We start from the raw sequence: 19,959 nt of genomic DNA on the forward strand, positions 1-19,959 counted from the left end.
GTACTGTAAATATGTGGTGTAACAGTGTGATGAAGAACTGTACTCTTTTTTTTCCCACAGATGTGGCCATCAGCTGTCCATTTGGAGGAGACGACCGTCAGGGGCTGGTCTACATCTACAATGGTTTCTCAGATGGACTCAGGGATAAACCATCTCAGGTGATCGTCGGTCAGTGGGCTTCTGGGACCATACCGCCCAGTTTTGGGTTTTCACTCAGAGGTGCCGAGGACCTGGACATGAACGGATACCCAGGTGATTGAAGACAGATGTCTCTACTGTATACGATTATCATCATTTTGGTAGAGTTTATATATGAACTAAACTCTGGTTCTTTTTTTAAACAGATCTCATCGTTGGTGCCTTTGGTGCCGATAAAGCCGTTCTCTACAGGTATGTTTGTTATGTTATTTTAATAAATACACTTGTTGAACCTTGTTGAGTATACTTTTCAGTATATGTGTATGTAACATGGTACTTGTAGGAACATTATTCGTATTTTGGACCACAATTCCCAGCTTGAAGCCAGTGTCTGTTGCTAGGCAATCAAGTTTAGTTTTGGCAACATATGGTTCCAAAAGAAAAAACAAAAAAGAAGAAAATTCTGAAAAGAAACCAAACAGTATGTTGGCAATACTTGTAGTAATGTGTCTGAAAAAAAAGAATAAAACCCCTGATATATTTAGAACAGTTTGCAGAGTGAAACCACTGAATGATCTATGTTGTATTTTTGGCAATGGTGATCATATCTGTTTGAATCTATTAGCATTAGCATTAGCACCGTCTTGGCAGTGATTTGTCTATATTTCACTGCAGACTGTGACAAATAAACAGTTGTATCCATATTTTGAATGAAATGTATTTTTCTGAGAACATTAAACATTAAAGTCGTTTTCTTACAAGTGAACTTAGGTGAACAATTTAAGAAGCCCTGTTCTCGTAACGGACCACTGATGGCTCCGCCTTCTCTAAAGTACTGTGGTTCTCTGGTCTTTATTGTCTGGGTCCAAGTCAGAGTCGGAGTTGCCAAGTCGAAAGTTCAAGCACAATTCAAGTTGAGTCCTCGGGGTTTGGGAGCAGAGTTGAAGCAACAGTAGAATCTAATTTGAAGTCAGCGTTTAACTCCCCGGGTTCTGAGTCAGAGTCCAAGTCACTTAAAGCATTTAGGTGGAATCTCCAGGGTCGTGTGTTTGAATCATTAGTAGCCTGTTTGGATTGAAGCAACAAATCCTGGACTTTAGAGCTTCTCCAAAGGGGTGTCCCACCTCATCAGGCTCGACTCTTACTACAGGAATCAAGGCCAATCCCAGCAGTCACCGGGTGATGGTGGGAAAACCCCACAGCCAGGACAGGAATAATAGATACAAATGTTTGAAAAGTAAACACATAACACTAATATATAGCAAATATAGATGTGAAGTATGTGGTTTACCACAGTACTGAGTGTCTGACACATATAAACATCTGACCTCAGTAGGTAACAATCCTCTCTGGTTTTTTACATTTAATTTTATTCTGAGGGTAAAATCGAATAATTACAGTCAGTTAATTTGGTTTATTCTGACGTATTAACAATTCTATTTATTATGTCTTTATTATGGCTGTCCAACAATAGTCATATTTATTATGTCTTTATTATGGCTGTCAGAGGATGAACTTTTTAAAACCGATTAATCACACAGTGTCTATCAATTAATCATGATTAATCATGAGTCATTGAGATTAATCAACATTAAAAAAATGACAAAAAAAAAAGTTTTTTGTCTGAATATTACTGGGAAAGAAACACAAATGTGACTGTATGTTGTTATTTGTGACGAATCCAGATGAAAACTCCTGACGTCGATAAAAGCAGGTGACTGTATGTTGTTATTTGTAATGAATCCAGATGAAAACTCCTGACGTCGATTCTTCTTCATTGTCCACAGATCCCGTCCGATAGTCAACACCACTGCCTCTCTGACGGTTTACCCAACCATGATCAACCCCGAGGAGAGGAACTGCATGGTCCCCAGTGGCAACGCCAGCATTCCTGTTTCCTGGTGAGCGGTCAGCTTAAATGCAAACGGTCGTTTGGTTTCATGTGACACCAGTTCAGTGCTTGCTCTGTTGGTTATCACTTTATCTAAAACCAAAAAAAAAAAAAAAAGTTGCTTCACCATTTCCCCCCATAAATAAACACAGCCCTGGCAGGAAACCCTGATAAGGAATATCCTCAGCATCAGCAGTCACGGTGTCATCTGTCCTGTGAACTCTTCTTATCTGACCTCATTTTAAAACAGTACGTTGTGGTGTTTCTGTTGAAAAGGCAGAGAGTTAGCGCGTTGAATAGCAGCATTGTCAGCTTTTTTTTTCAGTTTTTTTTCAATTTTTATTGACCTCTTCCGAATGGATGCTTGCAGGATTCGGTTCCAGGAGAGGGAAGAGGAAACAGGCGACGGTGTGTCTGTTTTCCCCACTTCTCCCCAGGTCTGAGTCCATAAAGGAAACTCTTGTATACACGTGTCTTGATTATGCGTTGCCTGGTGATGAGGAGTAGTTTTTGCGGGGTGAAAGGAGAGCAGCAGGGATAATGTGAGGGAGTGAGGGTGAGGAGGGGCTGAAAGTTTTCTTTTTTTTTTTTTTTGCAGTTGCTTTGAATGAGATATTGTTTGGTGGTTGAACACAGCTGGGAAACATCAGGACACGTAGACTGTGTGAGCGTGTGCACACAGCTGTGCAGAAACAGGGAGACCTAAGAGTACACGAAGTTTTTACTACTACTATTTGAAAGCTGTCCTTCTGTTCACTGTGTCTTTCTGTATCATTATTCACTTTTCTTCCCCCTTTTTTTTACCTAGTATTTCCACTCCACTCCTGCTGTTATTCTCACTTTTTACTGCTGCACCTTTTTTTTTTTTTTTGCTCTGTGTCTTCTGGGTCTGTACTAGTCTTTTGGGGTTACAGGAGTTTGGACAGTGTTGCGTTGGTGATGTCATGGGAGACGGCTACAGGCCCAGATGGACAGCCGTGGACTGTCCAACAGTTAAACCCCAGTCAATGTCCAATTTCACCCGTCTTAACTCTGCTGTTCCTGTTGGACGTGGGGATGGAGCAGTGGGTGGAAATGGAGACGGGACTGTTTATCAGCCCGGCTGGTGAAGGCAGTCAGATGCCAGTACATCTTTAAGCACTTGGCATTTTTTTGTTTGCATATTATCCGTTGCATTCCCATTACACCCCATGTCTTGAAATGCGAACCATGTGCGGATCGTACTGTAGGACTGTGGGGCGTGAGGGGAAAGTGAGCGACATGTGAAGGCTCTTCTCTGAACAACATAACAATAAACTTCTGTTTTTTTTCTCCTTCAGCGTCAACCTGAGTTTTTGCATATTTGCAGATGGGAAGCACCTACAGGACGTTCTAGGTGAGCCATCGCTTCCACAATTGAAGCTGAAAACAATCAGATAAATATTGAAAAAAAATGACGATATAATATAACATGGAAATATTTGAAAAAAAAAAAAAAAGAAAAGCTAAATAAGTTCTGTATTACACTCCATCCATATCTGTAATTATTATTTACCCCTCTGTGTGGAAAAGTTCCTTGTGCATTGTTTTGCGGTACAGTGACTACATTGAGAGTGTGTAGTGTGCTGTATTTATGGAGCCGTCACAGTGCGAGCCAGCAGCATTCATCACTCCATGAATGCTCATTTGTCTGTGCCTTATGTGTTCCAGACTTCCAGGTAGAAGTGCAGCTCGACAGTCACAAGCACAAGCAGAAAGGTGCTGTGAGGAGGGCTCTGTTCTTGGATTCCCAGCAGCCTTTGCTCCAGGGCAGGGTGAAGGTTCGCCATGGCGAGCGCGTGTGCAACCACACAAAGATCTTCCTGAGGGTATGGCTACCAGCTCTGGCCAATAATAGCTCTTTTGTGACTTTGTGTGTGTCGTTGTACAGTATGTAGTGCAGGCTGTTCTTGAGCCTCGTGTTGTGAGAAAATTGGTGGGACGTGACCTCCTCTGGGGGGCGCCAGAGTGGATAAGAGGAGGCCAAAACTTGTGGAAAAAATTGTTTAAAATAGCTGATGTCTGTCAGGATGAATGGATGGGTATGTTGGGAGTACATGTGTAGTACAAGTACATGGGAGAAGAGTGACTTCAGTATTACTGAAAAACAGACGTATGACAACAATTACTTAAAGGTTTGATTTTCATAGACTGGCGTTGGACATCGATTTTTGTCTTCTTTTCATTGAGAAATTTAAATTTAATTTTTCCAAATTAAAAACGTAAAAAGATTTAAACTTAAAATGTGAATACATAACTCTTTGTGTTGGTGTGTTTATCTGAAAAAGAAATTATCTGAGAGGAGCACAAAATAAATGTTGTCCCTGGAGCTGTTATTAGCTATTATGAAATTAAATAGCATAAAAGTAAACCAATAACTATACTAAAATATTTATGCTCTGATATGCAGATTAAGAAATTCTAATTCTTTTTTTGGTTCTTGGTCTGCAGGACGAGAAGGAATTCCGAGACAAACTCTCCTCCATTTTTGTGGCCTTTAACTACAGCCTGGACCCAGAGGCGGCGGCCGACAGGCACGGCCTACGACCCGTCCTCAACTACCAGACTGCCACGCTGATAGAGCAAAAAGTAAGTGGGTGTTTGTTACACGTCTGTTTCTGTTTGTGGAGCGTGGATACAACAGAACAAAACCTCCATCAGTAACCTGCGGTGCAGTGATTTAATAACGTACATGTGGTTCTGAGCGAGAGAGACTCGTGTTCTGTGAGCTGATGATAAGTACATCCGCCACATCCACTAATCACTGCTCATATCACTGGCCATCTATTCACCGGCTGTGCGCTGTCCCTGATGAAAGAGCCAGGCTGTTCTTTCTAATCTACATCCTAAACTGTTCTGCTGGGAATAAGTCCAGAGTGTCTGGAAAGCTGTTTGCGAAATGAAAAAAAAAAACAAGGCACATGTAGAGGGAAGTGTTTCCCTGTACTCGCAGAATTAGCTGTGGGTAAGTCAAGCACACACAAGGTGAGTCTTTCCAGAACCTTCAGTTTGATCCGTATTCCAGGGAGGGGTGCAGCTGGGAGTCGTGCTCATCTGCTTGAAATATTCCGGTATTTCACCGTTTTTTTTTCCTTCTGGCAGCGAGTGGAGCTAGCTCAACATGTGGGCATCCTTTCAGCTGTGGCACAGCACGCAGCCGTGCGCCATGTGTGAGTTGCTCATGGGGCTGACAGCATTTAGGGAATAGCAATCACCGACTCCCTCCCTCCCTCTGTTCTCCCTCTCTGCTGGTCTGCTTCTATCTTATTCCTTTTGGATCAGGACTAAACCCTGTCATTGATGCCCTTCCCTGGATATCAAAGCTGTGGGGCCTCCAACAGATGTGGTCTGTTGCTGAACCATAGACCTTGAGATGAGCACGAGCTAAAATATCAACTTTGAATATGAAGGCCGCCTGTGTGTGTGTGTTTGTGTGTGTGTGTATAAAACATAAGTGGGAGAAATGTCAGGCTGCCAACACGTTCCATTAATCTTTATTTCAGCCTGTGCGAATGCTGCAGCAGATAAACAGCAGAGGCTGACTGTCACATCACAGGCGAGGCTTTGATCAGACACTCGACGCGTTGTTGATGTGTGCGTACGCTCCCAGAGTATGCGGTGGGCCATGTAGAATTTCATTGTCTCCGCCAAACTCGTACTCTTTTCAAGCTGCTGCGAAAAATGAGATGGAGTTAATGTTCCCGACAGAGTCTCATTTTCTTCCGAGCTAATACCTCCCATATGTTTCGCTGAGGAGTTATGGCATCGTGATGGATTATTAATTGCAAGCGATTCTCAGATCCAGTATGAAAGATACAGTCGTGTGGAGTCAGTAATGATCCGCGTTGATATCGTGGCTGAAAATGGCATTAATCATCCAATTGTTCCTGAAATAATACCATGTGGGTGAAAGAAGTGTTGCTTTGATGAATGGACGCCACACCCTGCACTTGAACTCCACATCTCACTGCACCGTGTTTGCCCTCATTTTGTAGCAAGGAATAATACCGTCGTCTAACAACTGCGATGTGCCCGCCTGTGTTGTTTTCTTGCCTCGTGTACACACACACACACACACACACCAGCATGCGCTCTTTTGGCCATGTTAGCACGGCGGTTTCCCCACTGTCCATAATTAGAGCCTCTGGATGGTGTAATGACAGGGGGGGCCACTTGTCTCCGCCTTTAATCTCCTTCTTCAATTCTATTTATTATCCTCGTCGTCACGAGCGTCGTCACGCCGTCACACGGCGCAGCGGGATGCAATTTGGCAACCGGCGGGGGCCACAGCTCTGCCACACGTCCAGCGGTCGTCCACTTATCCAGCAGTGTTGCTGCTGCTCAGCCTCCGCTGTCATCTGTCAACCTCTGCCGCTGGTTTTCGGGTCAACAGAGGTATCCTGTGTCTCAGAGAGTTCCTCCAGGACGCCGGGCTTCACCGCTTCCATATGATTTCGAGGCCTCTGTGGTCAGCTGGGTGGTGGAGTGTGTGGTGAACGTGCGGTTTACCATATGGAGCTGTGATGTGGAGACAGGGTGAGAGCTGGCAGCTGGTGCCGCGGCGCTGCAGGAGCACTTCTCCGAGCGCGGCCGCCGCTCATCGCTGCAAAGTGTGGCTGGTAGTTACTGACTCCAGGCCAGTTCTAGCTGTGCTACTGGTCGTGTTGAAGAGTGTAGTCACTGATACCTGGTCCTTAGATACCTGGTCCAAACCCTCCTCAAAACCTTACTGAACTTTATCACTGACCAAAGCCAGAAAACCTACAGATCAGAGCAGATCAGTTTCCTCTCTGCCCCCTGGCTAAAGCTCAGTGCACCCTGGGGGGGATCTGCCCCCCAGTTTGAGCACCACTGGTTTAAAGAAAGAATAATAATGGAAATGTACATTCAGGTTAAGGTTAATGTTAAGTGCTAAATGGCTATGATTAGGGTAGAGAGAAAGGTCGAGTGAGGTCACGAATTTATGTAAATAGAACAGCTCTGTGTGAGTGCAGGAATGTACTTGTGTTTGTGTGTGTTTGTGTTTGTGTGTGTGTGTGTGTGAGGGACAGCTGGACAGAGGAGTGTCTGTGCCTGACATGACCTCACATACTGTCCCGGGTCTCTGGGGTTTTAACTCTGTTTCGTAGCTGTCTGATGATGTGTGTAATAAAATCAAGGCCTCTGCGCTGCAGGTGTCAGTGGTGGGTGGTTATCAAGAGGCTGAGATGGAACGAATTAGTCACAGCACGTGTCGCGTCTTGCTGAACTCATCCTGTTGTCACCTAGAAACAGACTTCAGATTTATCTTGTGTGTTTGATTATCTTCATGTGTCAGGGACACACATGACACTTTCTCTTTGATCATCACAAATTTGGAATCCAATCGCAGGCCGTATCGGACAGTTTGGCGGGCCAGATTTGGCTCGCAGGCCACCAGTTGATAATCACAGATCTATAGGTTATAAAATTGTGTGATGGTTTGGGGACAATGTTGAAAGTCTCTGTGTAAAAGGTAGAAATAGGCGTGTGACCTTTGTGCCCTTTATCAGTACAAACAGCTGGTTCCTAAGTGTGTCTTCAGAGACCTAGAGCAGTGGTCTGCAAACGGTGGCTCTTGGGCCACATTTGGCTCCACTCTACCATGATATAAAATAATATGGAAAAAAAAGAATCCAAATCTTTCAAAGAGAGACATGATCATGACTAATGACAATGGTTTGCAGAGTCATGATCATGATCATGACTAATGACAATGGTTTGTGGAATTGTTTTTTGTTTTTTTACACAGTTTTTTTGCTGCTCCTTCAACTTTTTACTCTCCCAAAAATCATCATTCACTTTCTTTCTTTCAGGCCCAGATCCTGTTGGACTGCGGAGAGGATAATGTCTGTGTTCCTGATTTGAAGCTGGCTGTTCACGGGTAAGTTTGATCGCCTCCTAACGCACCGTACTCCACGCCATACGATAACAATGCCATGGAAAACAAGTCACACAGGCAGTGAACTCTTCACCTCCTCCATGCGTGCGCAGGCATGGACGTGAGCGATAAAGCAGAACTGCAGCTGTTTTTGTTGTTCTCCGTGGCCAGGATGTTGCAGCCGTGTGTCGTTGAACACTGCGCCCCCCCTCTGCCCCCCCCCCCCCCTGCAAACACAGGGCAGCACTGCAGTTCTGCTCCACGGTGAAGAGTTGAAGGACAAAGCATAAAAGATGTAAATTACAAAATGAATGATAGTAAAGAATGTCAAAAGTGTGCCCGGCCTCTCCGGCTTCTGAAGCCGTCGAGAACACTCCTCCTGCCAAACTTTGATTTAAGGAATCTGTTAGCGCTTTCCTCAAAAATAACAACCTCCCCCACAATCTCTTCCCTGCCTTGTCATTTTGATTTTACATTCCTATATTTATCTACCATCTGCCTTGATTCTTTCTTACTAATACATGGTGAATCCATCACATGGAGAAGAAGCTGCTGGGAGTGTGTTTTCACAGCCCCCCACCCTTCACCCCCCGTTCACCTACGTCCAGTTCTATAGTTAATCGTCATTGTTTTATAAAAATACCACATAGTGATCTGGTACAAATCATTCGACAAACAGTAGGAATGTACACACATATACATACATATATTAAAATAGACCACATCTGGAGCGGTCAGATGATCAATATTAATCTGATAAATCACAATCAGGTCTATTTTTCATAATTAATCATTTTGATTAATTGAGCTTAATCAACATTAAAAAAAAAATCACCCAATGACTTTTTTTCTGTATGTTACTGGAACAGAAAGACAAATAACAGCAGGTAGATGTTTGTGTTTCACACCTGTTTTTATTTGTGACTGATTGAAAAATATAATTATAAATATATAATGGAATTATTAATATGGAAAAGTGCGAAGAAAAATATGCAAAGCTACAGCCTGACATTTAGCAGTGTTTCTCTGGACAGACATCTTGGGGGTGAGAGGGGGACACTCGGATAAATTTAAATATAAATCACATTGTCTCACATTATTATTCCATATCTATTTTGGAAACCAGTTGCGAGGCCAAATTGGACGCTTCGGCTGGCTGGGTTCGAGCGGCGAGCCGCCAGTTGATGATCACGGTGGGGGTGTTGAACGTGTGAAGAGTGGGAGAGAGAGAGAGAGAGAAAAGAAGAGAGGGAAAGGGAGGTCTGGTTTTCACCTGTTTACAAAAGCTAAAGAAAGAGAGAAGAGTGTTCATTAGCAGAACTACAGTAACTGTCCAATATTTGTAGCAAAACATTAAATCTAACAGTAGCTCCGTTGGCTCATGTGATGAAAATAATAAAGTGAAGTTTCAGCCGGAAGGACTTTAATACTTTAACACGGCTGCAGTGTTGTTTCTTCTCTTCAACAGCCAACGCACATAACCTCCAAGACCAAAGGCTCCCCTCAGGGAACCTTCAAGGTTTTTTTTTTTAAGCCAACATCAGTTCAGGTCTTCCCGACTAAGGTAGACCGTCGGAGGATCAACCTCACAAATCATCTCCCGCTCACTCTCCAGCTTTGCTTTATGAGAGGGGGCCGTAATTAGAAGCGTCTGTGTGGCCAACCATATGGTTTTTTTCATTGTTCTGAACCGTGCTGGGAGTGAGAGAGAGCAAGAAAAAAGGGGGAGGCGTAGTACAGCAGTGTGTGCTGTTGAACAGCGTGTACGACTTTATTACCACATCGGAAAAAGTTTGAATTGAATTAAGGAGCTTTGTGAGAAGAATCCATGAGGTGATTTTTTTTTTTTTTTAAAGCTCAGCTATAAACAAAAAGGCCAACGTACTTGTTTAAATAAAAAACAGCTTCTCGTCCAATCGGTTTCCAGTAAGAACAAACAGAGAAAGAAATTGTTGACACAAAAAAAGCATTTAAACCAGGGCTGTGACATTCACACGATCGTTTCAGTTAATGAGTTAAGTAAACGTGGTTAATTGTACCAAACACTGTTAACGCAGACACACCCTGCAGCCCACTAGGTGGTAGTAATGTACAGTGACAATGTCAACGCAAAAGAAGGTTTGCTGAGAAGTAATTATACTTCAGCCACTTATGTGAAAATAAAAGTTTTGTGGTTTAAAATATTGCTCTTTGAATCTTAAATCGTTTATTCTTGAGTTTTTTTAAGCTTGAATCATAATGCAAAAAAAAAAAAAAAGATCGCCTCCCACATCCAAACATCTGCATGTCTTTGTCTACTTTTCCATTTAATCTGATTGGTGACCTCTAATGACCTCCTCTGGTTTGGTCCTCAGCGACAGGAAGGAAGTCTACCTGGGTGACGACAACTCGTTGACACTAACCTTTAACGCCAGAAACGAGGGTGAGGGAGGGGCGTACGAAGCAGAGCTGCACGTGGTGCTGCCCCCTGAAGCTGATTACAGCGGCATTGCTCGTAATAATGAGGTGAGTAAAACTGCAAACAGATTGAAAAACTTACAACTTCCCCCCGGCTCGTATGTATCACGGGACTCATATTTGAGTGTTTTTCCTAATTATTGCCCAGTGCTGTGTTTGACTCATTCCTCCCTTCGGTTTTCCAGAGCTTGACACAGCTGACCTGCAGCTATGAGACGGAGAACCAGACTCGATACCTCAGCTGTGACTTGGGAAACCCAATGAAGTCTGGCACCAGTGTAAGAATATTGTTTTCTGACCAAATAAGGCTTGAGCAGATGGGATAAAAAAAAATAAAAATGAAATACCACCAGCATCCTGTAGGGTGTGAACAAGACAGGAAACTTTCCATCTGTACCTCAGGTTCCCGTCCTGTGCCGCCCTTTTTAATGACGGAGTGAGAAGCTGGCACAGTTTAACGGGTCTGTAAAGAATGTGGTGAATTAGAGAGATACAGCAAAACCCCTTTAGATTAGGCTGAAACTTCAGCCGACTCCTCAACTCCTGTTGTAAAGTTATTGATTGTAAGAGGATGAAAATGCACAGGCGGTGATGTAGTGCAGACTCCTTGGAAAAGAAACGGATCTGCAATCATCGTAGAACGCCATAAACCTCACCGAGACATTTAGTAGCCTGTTACCAACATTCGTCTGCGAGTCGTTAGGGCTGAAGGAATGGACTGAGGATTGGATTTGATGACAGCTAATGTGAACAGGACCCAGAGCCATGAACACTTTATCTACACCCAATAAAGAAGGAGAGTCAGGACCTGTGGTAGAACACCACGCAGGGCGCAGAAAGGAAATACTCTGCTCGACTGCACAGTAATAGTACTATGTAGTAATACAAGTTCCCTGGGATTTACACTCTTAGTTTGCACTTTATAAAAATCTAATTTACTGAGATTTGTTCTATTTCATTCTATTCTATAATATTCAATTCTTTTATATTCTAGTCTGTAGTGATCTATTCTATTCTGTTCTATTCTATGAGGTGTAATATCTGTTGTCGATCTGTTGCAGTTGTGGGCCGGCCTACGTTTCACCGTGCCACGGCTGAAGGACACGTACAAAACCGTCCAGTTTGAACTTCAGATTCGCAGGTACGGCCGGAAGAAAAAGCATGCTGTCGTTATTGCTGTTATTTAGAGACATCATTTTCTCTCACTCCCCTGCAGGGGGTGCTATAAATGCAGTGTCAATGCTTAATGTTCTCTAAGTACGAGTGCTAACATACCAGAACGTCGGTATAGCATTGTTTTATATAAAGCAACTGTGACGATACAGCAAGTCCAGGTACTGTACCGTAGTAACGAGCTAGTACTGGTATTGGAGCCGTACACCTCCAAAAAAGATGTGAAAACCACATATGTGATAGCGTTAACAGTGGCTTGTTCCACCAGAAATTCCCCCTGATAACATGGGGAAACAATGGGTTAATTTTTTTTTACGAATCCTTTGTTTATTTTTACACAGAGGTTCCTTCAAACTTTAATAGAATTCTGGTGGATGGTGATTCGTCACGGCTGACCTGAACTGTTGGTGAGTGATGTTAGCAAATCAGAACTGATTTCCTCTTCTCTTTGTTTCCACAGCAAAAATGAGAATAACTCCCACAGTGAGGTTGTGCCCTACAGGCTGGAGGTGGTCGTCCAGGCTGATGTCATCCTGCAGGGGTGAGCTGAGGTTTAGGATTTCCTCAGATGAACTCTGGGAACTCTGAAAAGTCCTAAACACGGCCTCGTACTGTACATGTTTTCACATCTCCATTTCACTTCTCCAGGGTGTCTCGACCAGATAAGGTTTTCTTTCCGCCTGCCAACTGGAAAGTGACCAAAAACTACGAAGTGGAGCAGGACGTCGGGCCTGCAGTGGAACACGTCTATGAGGTAACCGTCCGTAACCGTGGAGACTCTCTGGGTCTCAGAACGTCCTGAAAGCGACGGAGGAGGAAAACTTTCAACTGTCTGTGTTCGTTTTTCCAGTTGGTGAAAACGGAGGAGGAGGAAAACTTTCAACCGTCTGTGTTCGTTTTTCCAGTTGGTGAACAACGGACCCAGCAGGATCAGCCACACCCTGCTGGAGCTGCGCTGCCCCTTCAGTGTCCAGGACCTGACCATCCTCTACCCTCTGGAGTTCTCCACAGAAGGACTGATTAACTGTACCTCTGACAAGTACATGAACCACCTACACCTCAAGGTGAATACCATTCAGATAACCACAAATGCTCTCTCTTCAGGGCATAAATAAAGTGAAAAGATCCAACCTCCCCTCTGTCAGACATGGGAGTAGGAGTCACTGCTGGACCAACACCCTCGTCTTCCTCCTAGTCCTCCTCCCTGTTTCTTTAAGGCCCCACCCATGACACTCACCCTACCACTGCTTTGATGTTCCAGCTCTCCTCCAGACTGGGCGCAGCTTGATAAACACACTCTCTGATCTTCAGTACCCATGGATGTGCCCCCCCCCACACCTCCCCCGTACCAAGTTAGGGTGTTTGACTGTTGTGGGCATGGTATCAACTGCAGTTGTTTGTGTTTATTTATTGTGTTGATTTGAGGCGAGACAGATGTTTCGAGGGTGCGGTGAAGTGGTCATCTATCTTAGCTAATGTTTCTCCTCCCCTGGTGAATTGCTAAGTACGGCGTATTTCCACGGGAATCCATGAGCAGTAGGACTCACATGCTTCTGATTAATGAGGGAAAGCCTCGGGGTCACGCTAACATTAAGTCCTGTATTGACAGAGAGCTCGGTGTGCTGCTCTGGTTAGTGAGGTCAGTTTGTTCCTCGTTCCTAATGGCTCTAATGTTTATGTGTTTTTAAATCTTTCTTTTTGCCTTCAGCTCCAGCGCACTTCGACAGAACCACCAATTCTGGCTCTGAAGGCCCAGGAGCACCCCCTGGTGAGGACAGACGTTCACAAGAGTCAGCTGGCTCAGCTGACCAACCTGGTGAGAAACTATGGCGACCCCTGTAGCCAACACTGATTAAGGAAGAATCTGGATGTGATTCCTTGTACTTTATATATATATATATATATATTATCAATGTCAGGGTCTTTGGCATGGAAATCATTGAAACTCCTGTGTTGCCCAATTAAGTGTAATGCAATTGTTGACATAAAAGTGAGTGAATAGAAATCTCCCTTAGTAACAGAAGGTTTTCAGGTTGATCTGGTTTGGTTTGCAAGTGATTGGAAAACCCAAATAAAAAGCATTAGGGTTTCGTGAAAATGACCTTTTTTCATGACATTGCCACCCCTTCGTACACGAGGCCCCTGGGAATGGGTAATTAAGTTATGATGTCATTGAAAGGAAGGGGTCAAAGGCTATAGGGTAGTCGCTTTGTGGGGATTAACTTAAAAGACCCTTAAGTAGTGGTGGATGGGCGGGCAGCCTCAGAAGCCGTTGGACACGGGTGACTTTTTTTGTCAGTGATGCATTGCTAACTCCACAGACCGCTGTCTTGGTGCTAGCCCTGGGTGTCGTGACACACACTGGGTCTATTGATTGGTCCACCTGCATGAGGCTGCTCCCTCTGCCTCTGTCTTTGTATTACCTGCTCCACCAATGAAGCCTTTGTCCGTCGGCCTGTCGCTCCAGACCGTCCTCGTTCATCAACCGCGTCCACTGACACATTTGGATGAAGGACTCTGTTCTTTGGATTTCTCCACGTCTGAGATTTACTGTCACTGGGAAACGACATCACTAATGAAAGAATAAATATAGCAGATGAGATTTGAATTTGCAGTTACCTAGCCTGTGTTTTAAAGTACACAAAGACCAAAACGGTTGAAGGTGATGGTGGATGTCGGTTGCTTATAGGTGATGTTTAAAAAGAAATCATTTTGGAAAAATACAGTCTGAAAATGACAATCATGGTATTTTAGTGTCACTCAAATGTTTTTTCCTACTTCATGGCTTAAGCTTTGACTGGAACTGGTAATTAATTTGTTCAGACATAATAATTACTTAAATTACATTCTTTTGGTTCGTTTCCCGCTGCCAGTCACCAATGGTAACTGATGTAGGTCTTTGGGGTGGAGCAGCTGTGAACTATATTTTATAAGACCAAACTCCATGACCCCTTATTCGTAAGTCCCACCTTCCAAAAATCCATCCATCTCTCTATCGCCACCTACAGTTCATTGCTATAGGTCAGGATAGGAACGCAGCTACAGCTTTGCCATTAGGTTCAGTTCTATCTTCACGACAACAGAGCGATGAAAAGTCTCAAACTCAAACTAATGTAGCGGTTAGCACGCACAGAGCACAGGGTCCTGGGTTCGATTCCCAGAGGAACCGCGTGCTTGGCGCCTGCTGGGTGCAGCCTGTTAACAGCTTATCTTTATTATTATTATTAATTATATGCTGCCCCCATCTGGCTGCCATTGTCCTGCTCCATCCTTCCAGAATTCATGAACAAAAACCTCCAGGGTTTCCTCTAGGATTCGAACGTTTCCTTTGCGAGCTGAAGATAACGTTCAGATGAAGCATAAACAAAACCACATCATTGGCGAAAAAGCAGACACCAAATCATGAGGTCATGAAAACCCGTTGATGGCCTGGGTTCTTCCAGCAGGGAGATGATATGGGACATGAAGTATTTGTCACTGGACTGTGTTCATGTCATTTCCTCAGACCTTTGTAGCCGCTCTGCTCTGGGACATTAGTCTGTGGTCCACCAGGAAGGACTGGACTGAAATGCTCCCTGTCTGTCTGAGTGGCCTCATTAAGTCCATCTGAGCCTGAAGGCATGAGGAGGGTGCTGTCCTCCTCCTCCTCCTCCTCCTCTTCCTCCTCCTCTTCCTCTCTTCTCCTCCTGTGTTTGACAAACTTGGTGTAATAAGTAAACTAATCCAATCCTGCAGGAAACCCGCCGAAGCCCCGTAGACTGGGGGTGGTCTGCATACAGCCCCAGCTAAACACACACACACACACACATATAGTCGAGTACATTATGTGAAAGCTGTAAATGTTATACTTAGCTATCTGCATTATGAGGACCTAATTAAAATGCTGTTCCTACAGCGGTGAGGAAAAAGGGCTGGTATTAGTGGTCGGACAACGATGTGGAGAGCGGTGCGCGCCGCATTTTTACAGTCTCATGACATTCCTTCAATCTAATTTGAAGCAGGCGTGGAATAGGGATCATTGGTCTCTTTGTTATATTTATTTGACCTTCAGCATTAACAGGCCTGTTATTTGTTTTTCCGCTCTGTGCCGAGGCGGGTTTTTTTCCCGCCCTTGTTTCACGTTAAACTCTCACTCGCTGTCAGGTTTGTTGTTTTTTTTCACTCCCTTTTAATTATGAACAACTGTTTCTAGCAGCGTTATGCGGTGTAATGGTGGTTAGTGTGCTTGCCTTACAATGAGAAGGTCATCGATTTGAATCCCAGGGGATAACTGAAGTCTACCTGCTGATTGGTGTTAGGGTTAATTTGATGCTGAAGTTGACAATATATCAGATGTGTTTGGTTGTTTGTGTGTATATTATTACAGGTTAACTGCTGTAATTAATTTAAGAAATTAATCAGATTACAATTATTAACTCTCCACGTGCACTCTGGGTCCAAATATTTCAACAACAACATTTTTCATTGTTTAAAACACAGTTGATTCACACAGTTGACTGGTGCTGCAGAGACACGGTTGTAGTTTCACCAACGCACCACAAGGTCACGATACCGTCTCAACATTCGGTTGGCTTCAACATCAGCTCCGACGAACGGCAAATTTAAAGTAGAGAAAAGTTGTTCTTTGTCAAATGAAGGAATGTTTATCTGTCTCAATTAATCATGATTAATCGTGATAAATTGTGATTCATTTTTTCATCATATGGCAGCTCTGCTCAGTGTATCTTAAACCTGATAATTGTTAATAATGATTAATCACTGAAAGATCAACCACTGAACAATTGTGTCTAGTATTTAAGTAACGCAGTACTTTTTTTTTTCGTGTTTTCCTGCAGTCCTGCTCTAACGTGGAGTGCTGGACGCTCCAGTGCCAAGTCGGACTTCTGGAGCGGGGGACCACGGCGATCCTCAAAGTACGGTCCCGCGTCTGGGCTGAAACCTTCACTGAGGTGAGTGAACAGACCCGAGGTTTTTTCTGCTTGTCGTGTGTGTGGACTAGACACCAGCCCCGGGTCTGACCCAGACTGCTGCACCGTTATTAGCCTGAACAAATGGGGTGACAGTTGTTAACTGAGCATGTAGACTGGCTGTGCAGACAGTAGTGTCTCCCACTTCACATCACTGTCTTCCCCCGACATCTGAGCTACACACACACACACACACACACACAGACATTTAAAAACCCACTACATGCTCTAACACGAGGCATATGTGTGAACGTATTGAAAAGTCATTATCTGCTCCTCACAGCTGCTCATAGGATTGGAATGCTGAGGAGAGTTTTCTCTGTGAGCGACATTTGGTCTCTGTCTGCCCTCTAGTGGATATCATACGGAATTGCATGTTTGGTTTTAGACTAGAACGGTATGGAATCAGTGTGATGGGTCACTGCTAAAGAAAACATAGAAATTGAAATATATGTATATTATATATATATATTTAATATATATTGTATAACTGTATATCTTGTATATTTAGCAAAGGTATATATAGTTATATTAACATAGAAATTAATAATTAATACATTTATACAAAACATTATTTGCATTATTAGTGTTTCTAGTTTTAATTAACTGTATATCTGGTCAATTTAGCAAAGGTATATATTCTTTATATTAACGTAGCATACAATAATTAATACAAAACATTATATGCATTATTAGTGTTTCTAGTTTTAATTCTTCTTCTTCTTCTTCTTCTTCTTCTTCTTCTTCTTCTTCTTCTTCTTCTTCTTCCAGAGACCATATAAGAACCACTTGTTGGAGTGCATGGCCAGATACAGTGTGGAGAAGACGCCCTACGCCATCTTACCAAAATATTACCCCAGTGGCCACAAAAAGGTATTTCAGTCTTTAACCATGTTGTGGATTCTGTAATTCTTCCAGTTGAAGTTAAAGCCTGGTAGATGATTAATTAAGTGATTAACTAATTCATTAATTATGCTCCTCTCCTCAGGTCGTGACCCCAGTGGTGTGGAACAAACCAGATATTGAGAACTCTGTTCCTCTGTGGATCATCATCCTGGCCATCCTGGCTGGTTTACTGCTCCTGGCTCTGCTCATCTATGTTCTATATAAGGTCAGTTCCACTCAGAACATGTTTCCTGCTGTGACTCCACACCTGATGGTCCTCTGTGGATTCCTGTTTCCTGACATATTGCCCTGTTGTTTTTTTTGACAGATTGGCTTCTTCAAGCGATCGTTACCGTACGGCACGGCCATGGAGAAGGCCCAGCTGAAACCACAGGCCGCCTCAGAGGCCTAACAGTTGACCAGAGTTACCTGAACCACGTTACCTGGCTGTAGGATTGCAACAAAAAACCCACAACGGAACCTGAAGGGTGGATCTGAAAGCAGTTGAATTAAAAAGAGAGAGAGAGAGAGAGAGAGACCACTGGAACTCCACTGTGCTGCACTAGAAGAAGACGGAGAAAAACAACACAAAGATCTTCTGTCCAAATGAATGTTTTTACTTTTATTTTATGTTGGTTAGAAGGTTGGGATTTTTTTTTTTTTTTTACCAAATATGTAATTTAGCCTCAGGGCTAAAACAAGGACGTATGATTAGGAAAGTCAGTTTAACTGCCTCGTGCGGGTGCTAAAATTACTTTAAATGTTGCTAATGTTCACTGACTCAGACAGAATATGGCGACACGTAGCTTGTGGTCTTGTTTCTGAGGCTTTGAAGGTTGATTGTCCAAAAAGTAAACACAAATTCTTTGCCAGAGAGTCAGATCAAAATCACTAACAAAAAAACAACCCTTAAATGACCCAAATCCAAGTCCTGATCTGTCTGAGGTTTTTTTCTAAATATTGCCCCCTGCTGGGCTGACGCAGCCTGCAGAATCGAACAGAAAAAGCGGGTATTAAGATACATAAACAGGTGTTTGACGAGATCGATCTCTCTCTGCCTCGAAGCGGTGGACAGCGCTGGGTGGAGTCGTTGGTTTTTGCACTCAGAGGAAATCTACTGATTTAAAGACAGCAGAGACTCACTGTTTGATCTTCCTTTGAGTTTTTTTTTGTTTTGTTTTGATTTTGACTCCTACTGATCACTTTAAAAAAAACAAAGACAAAAAAAAAGGTTTGACATTGCCGTTGCTGTTGAGTCGACTGGGATGGGGACTGGAACAACCACAGAGATGTAGCAAAATCGAGCTGTTTTCTGCTTCGGAGTATTTTAGTTTTTTTACTGTCTCTCCTCCACCTCGTCCTCAGTTCGGGTTGAGGTCACAGGCCACCAGATGATGGCGTGATTGCGCCTGACGCGAAGACAATCAGCAGTATCGTAGCTTGGACAGATCATCGTCCATTTTCTACAGTCTGTGTGTTACTGTGAGACACTGTTGTTTGTCATCCCACTACCACAAAGGCTACAGGGACTGAAAGTCTGTTGTTTTTGTTTTTTTGTTTGTTCTTTGGTCGCTCAAATGTCATGTACATAGATTTTCTGTGCCTTAAATGTAAATATGTAACGTCTGTGGATTGACTTCATGCAAACATGAACTTGTGTGAATGGTGTATTTATGAATGTTTGTTTCACGTATGGATTGATCACCCGTCCCACTGCCCCCTCTACTGGTTATCTCTTTACCAACAGGTTCTTCTGCGTCACTGTTCACGACGTCGATGCCACAAAACAGTGGATATTTAAAAGACCTTTTCAAAATAAGAGTTTAATTTTAAATCAACGTCATCCTCAGTGAAAACGACGGCCGCAGTCACTACAGCCTAAGAGCTCGGCGATGGGAACTCTGTGTTATTTGCAAGTGCAATATTTATATTCACCCTCTTTACATCACAGTGCTTTTTCTGTTTTATGGTTTGTTTTTGATGAATTTGTAGGAAAGCAGAACTTTGTGCTTTTCACTCTCACCTGTCACGAGTTCCTGTTTTAGCAGGTTTTGATTTTGTTTTGTTAGTATTTCACAGACTGACACAATAGCACCACCACCAGGTCGTTGGGTGCTCTCACAGTTTTAAGATGGATGTGTTCTGTGTCAGTTGCACCTGTCTGAACACAACTGTTATCCTGAGTTTTTTTTCCCATTATTTCACTCTTTATTCTGCCGTCTGTCAAATGTTCCAGGATAACAATGATTATTTCTGTCTGAACAGGTCGATTCATATTATTTATAAAAATGACGGAATTCTTTCACTACTTCCTAAAATGTCACACCAGGAGAAGGCACTGGGTTTGTTTTTTATTTTTATTGTTTTTTAATTTCTTCTCCTTAGGCCTCTCCAGGACTTTTTAAAAGACGCTGTACATATTTATGACACGGAGAGTAACAAATTCAATCGAGGACTAATTTGTGAAATTTTTCTTTCCACCCCATATTGGGGAGAACGTTTTTGTTGGGAGGGCAAGGGAGGGTTTTGGG

The 19,959-nt window shown here is 43.2% G+C and overlaps 1 protein-coding gene across 6 annotated transcripts in view; it reads left to right on the forward strand.

The window, feature by feature from the left end:
• Window positions 1-18,975, forward strand: part of itga5 (integrin, alpha 5 (fibronectin receptor, alpha polypeptide)) — a 59,665-nt gene extending 40,690 nt beyond the window's left edge. For all 6 annotated transcript variants that reach the window (XM_008319087.3, XM_025059037.1, XM_025059036.1 and 3 more), the window contains 18 exons: window positions 61-252; window positions 345-390; window positions 1,926-2,039; window positions 3,349-3,404; window positions 3,719-3,876; window positions 4,499-4,636; window positions 7,882-7,949; window positions 10,301-10,451; window positions 10,589-10,681; window positions 11,465-11,544; window positions 12,037-12,117; window positions 12,225-12,330; window positions 12,482-12,640; window positions 13,285-13,392; window positions 16,412-16,525; window positions 17,315-17,416; window positions 17,532-17,654; window positions 17,757-18,975. In XM_008319087.3, the coding sequence (XP_008317309.1) occupies window positions 61-252; window positions 345-390; window positions 1,926-2,039; window positions 3,349-3,404; window positions 3,719-3,876; window positions 4,499-4,636; window positions 7,882-7,949; window positions 10,301-10,451; window positions 10,589-10,681; window positions 11,465-11,544; window positions 12,037-12,117; window positions 12,225-12,330; window positions 12,482-12,640; window positions 13,285-13,392; window positions 16,412-16,525; window positions 17,315-17,416; window positions 17,532-17,654; window positions 17,757-17,840 (1,973 nt within the window). In that variant the 3' untranslated portion in view covers window positions 17,841-18,975. The remainder of the gene's footprint in view (window positions 1-60; window positions 253-344; window positions 391-1,925; window positions 2,040-3,348; window positions 3,405-3,718; window positions 3,877-4,498; window positions 4,637-7,881; window positions 7,950-10,300; window positions 10,452-10,588; window positions 10,682-11,464; window positions 11,545-12,036; window positions 12,118-12,224; window positions 12,331-12,481; window positions 12,641-13,284; window positions 13,393-16,411; window positions 16,526-17,314; window positions 17,417-17,531; window positions 17,655-17,756) is intronic.
• The last annotated feature ends 984 nt before the right edge of the window (window positions 18,976-19,959 follow it).

This window comes from Cynoglossus semilaevis, chromosome 10, assembly GCF_000523025.1.
Source record: "Cynoglossus semilaevis isolate Cse_v1.0 chromosome 10, Cse_v1.0, whole genome shotgun sequence".
Taxonomy (NCBI): domain Eukaryota; kingdom Metazoa; phylum Chordata; class Actinopteri; order Pleuronectiformes; family Cynoglossidae; genus Cynoglossus; species Cynoglossus semilaevis.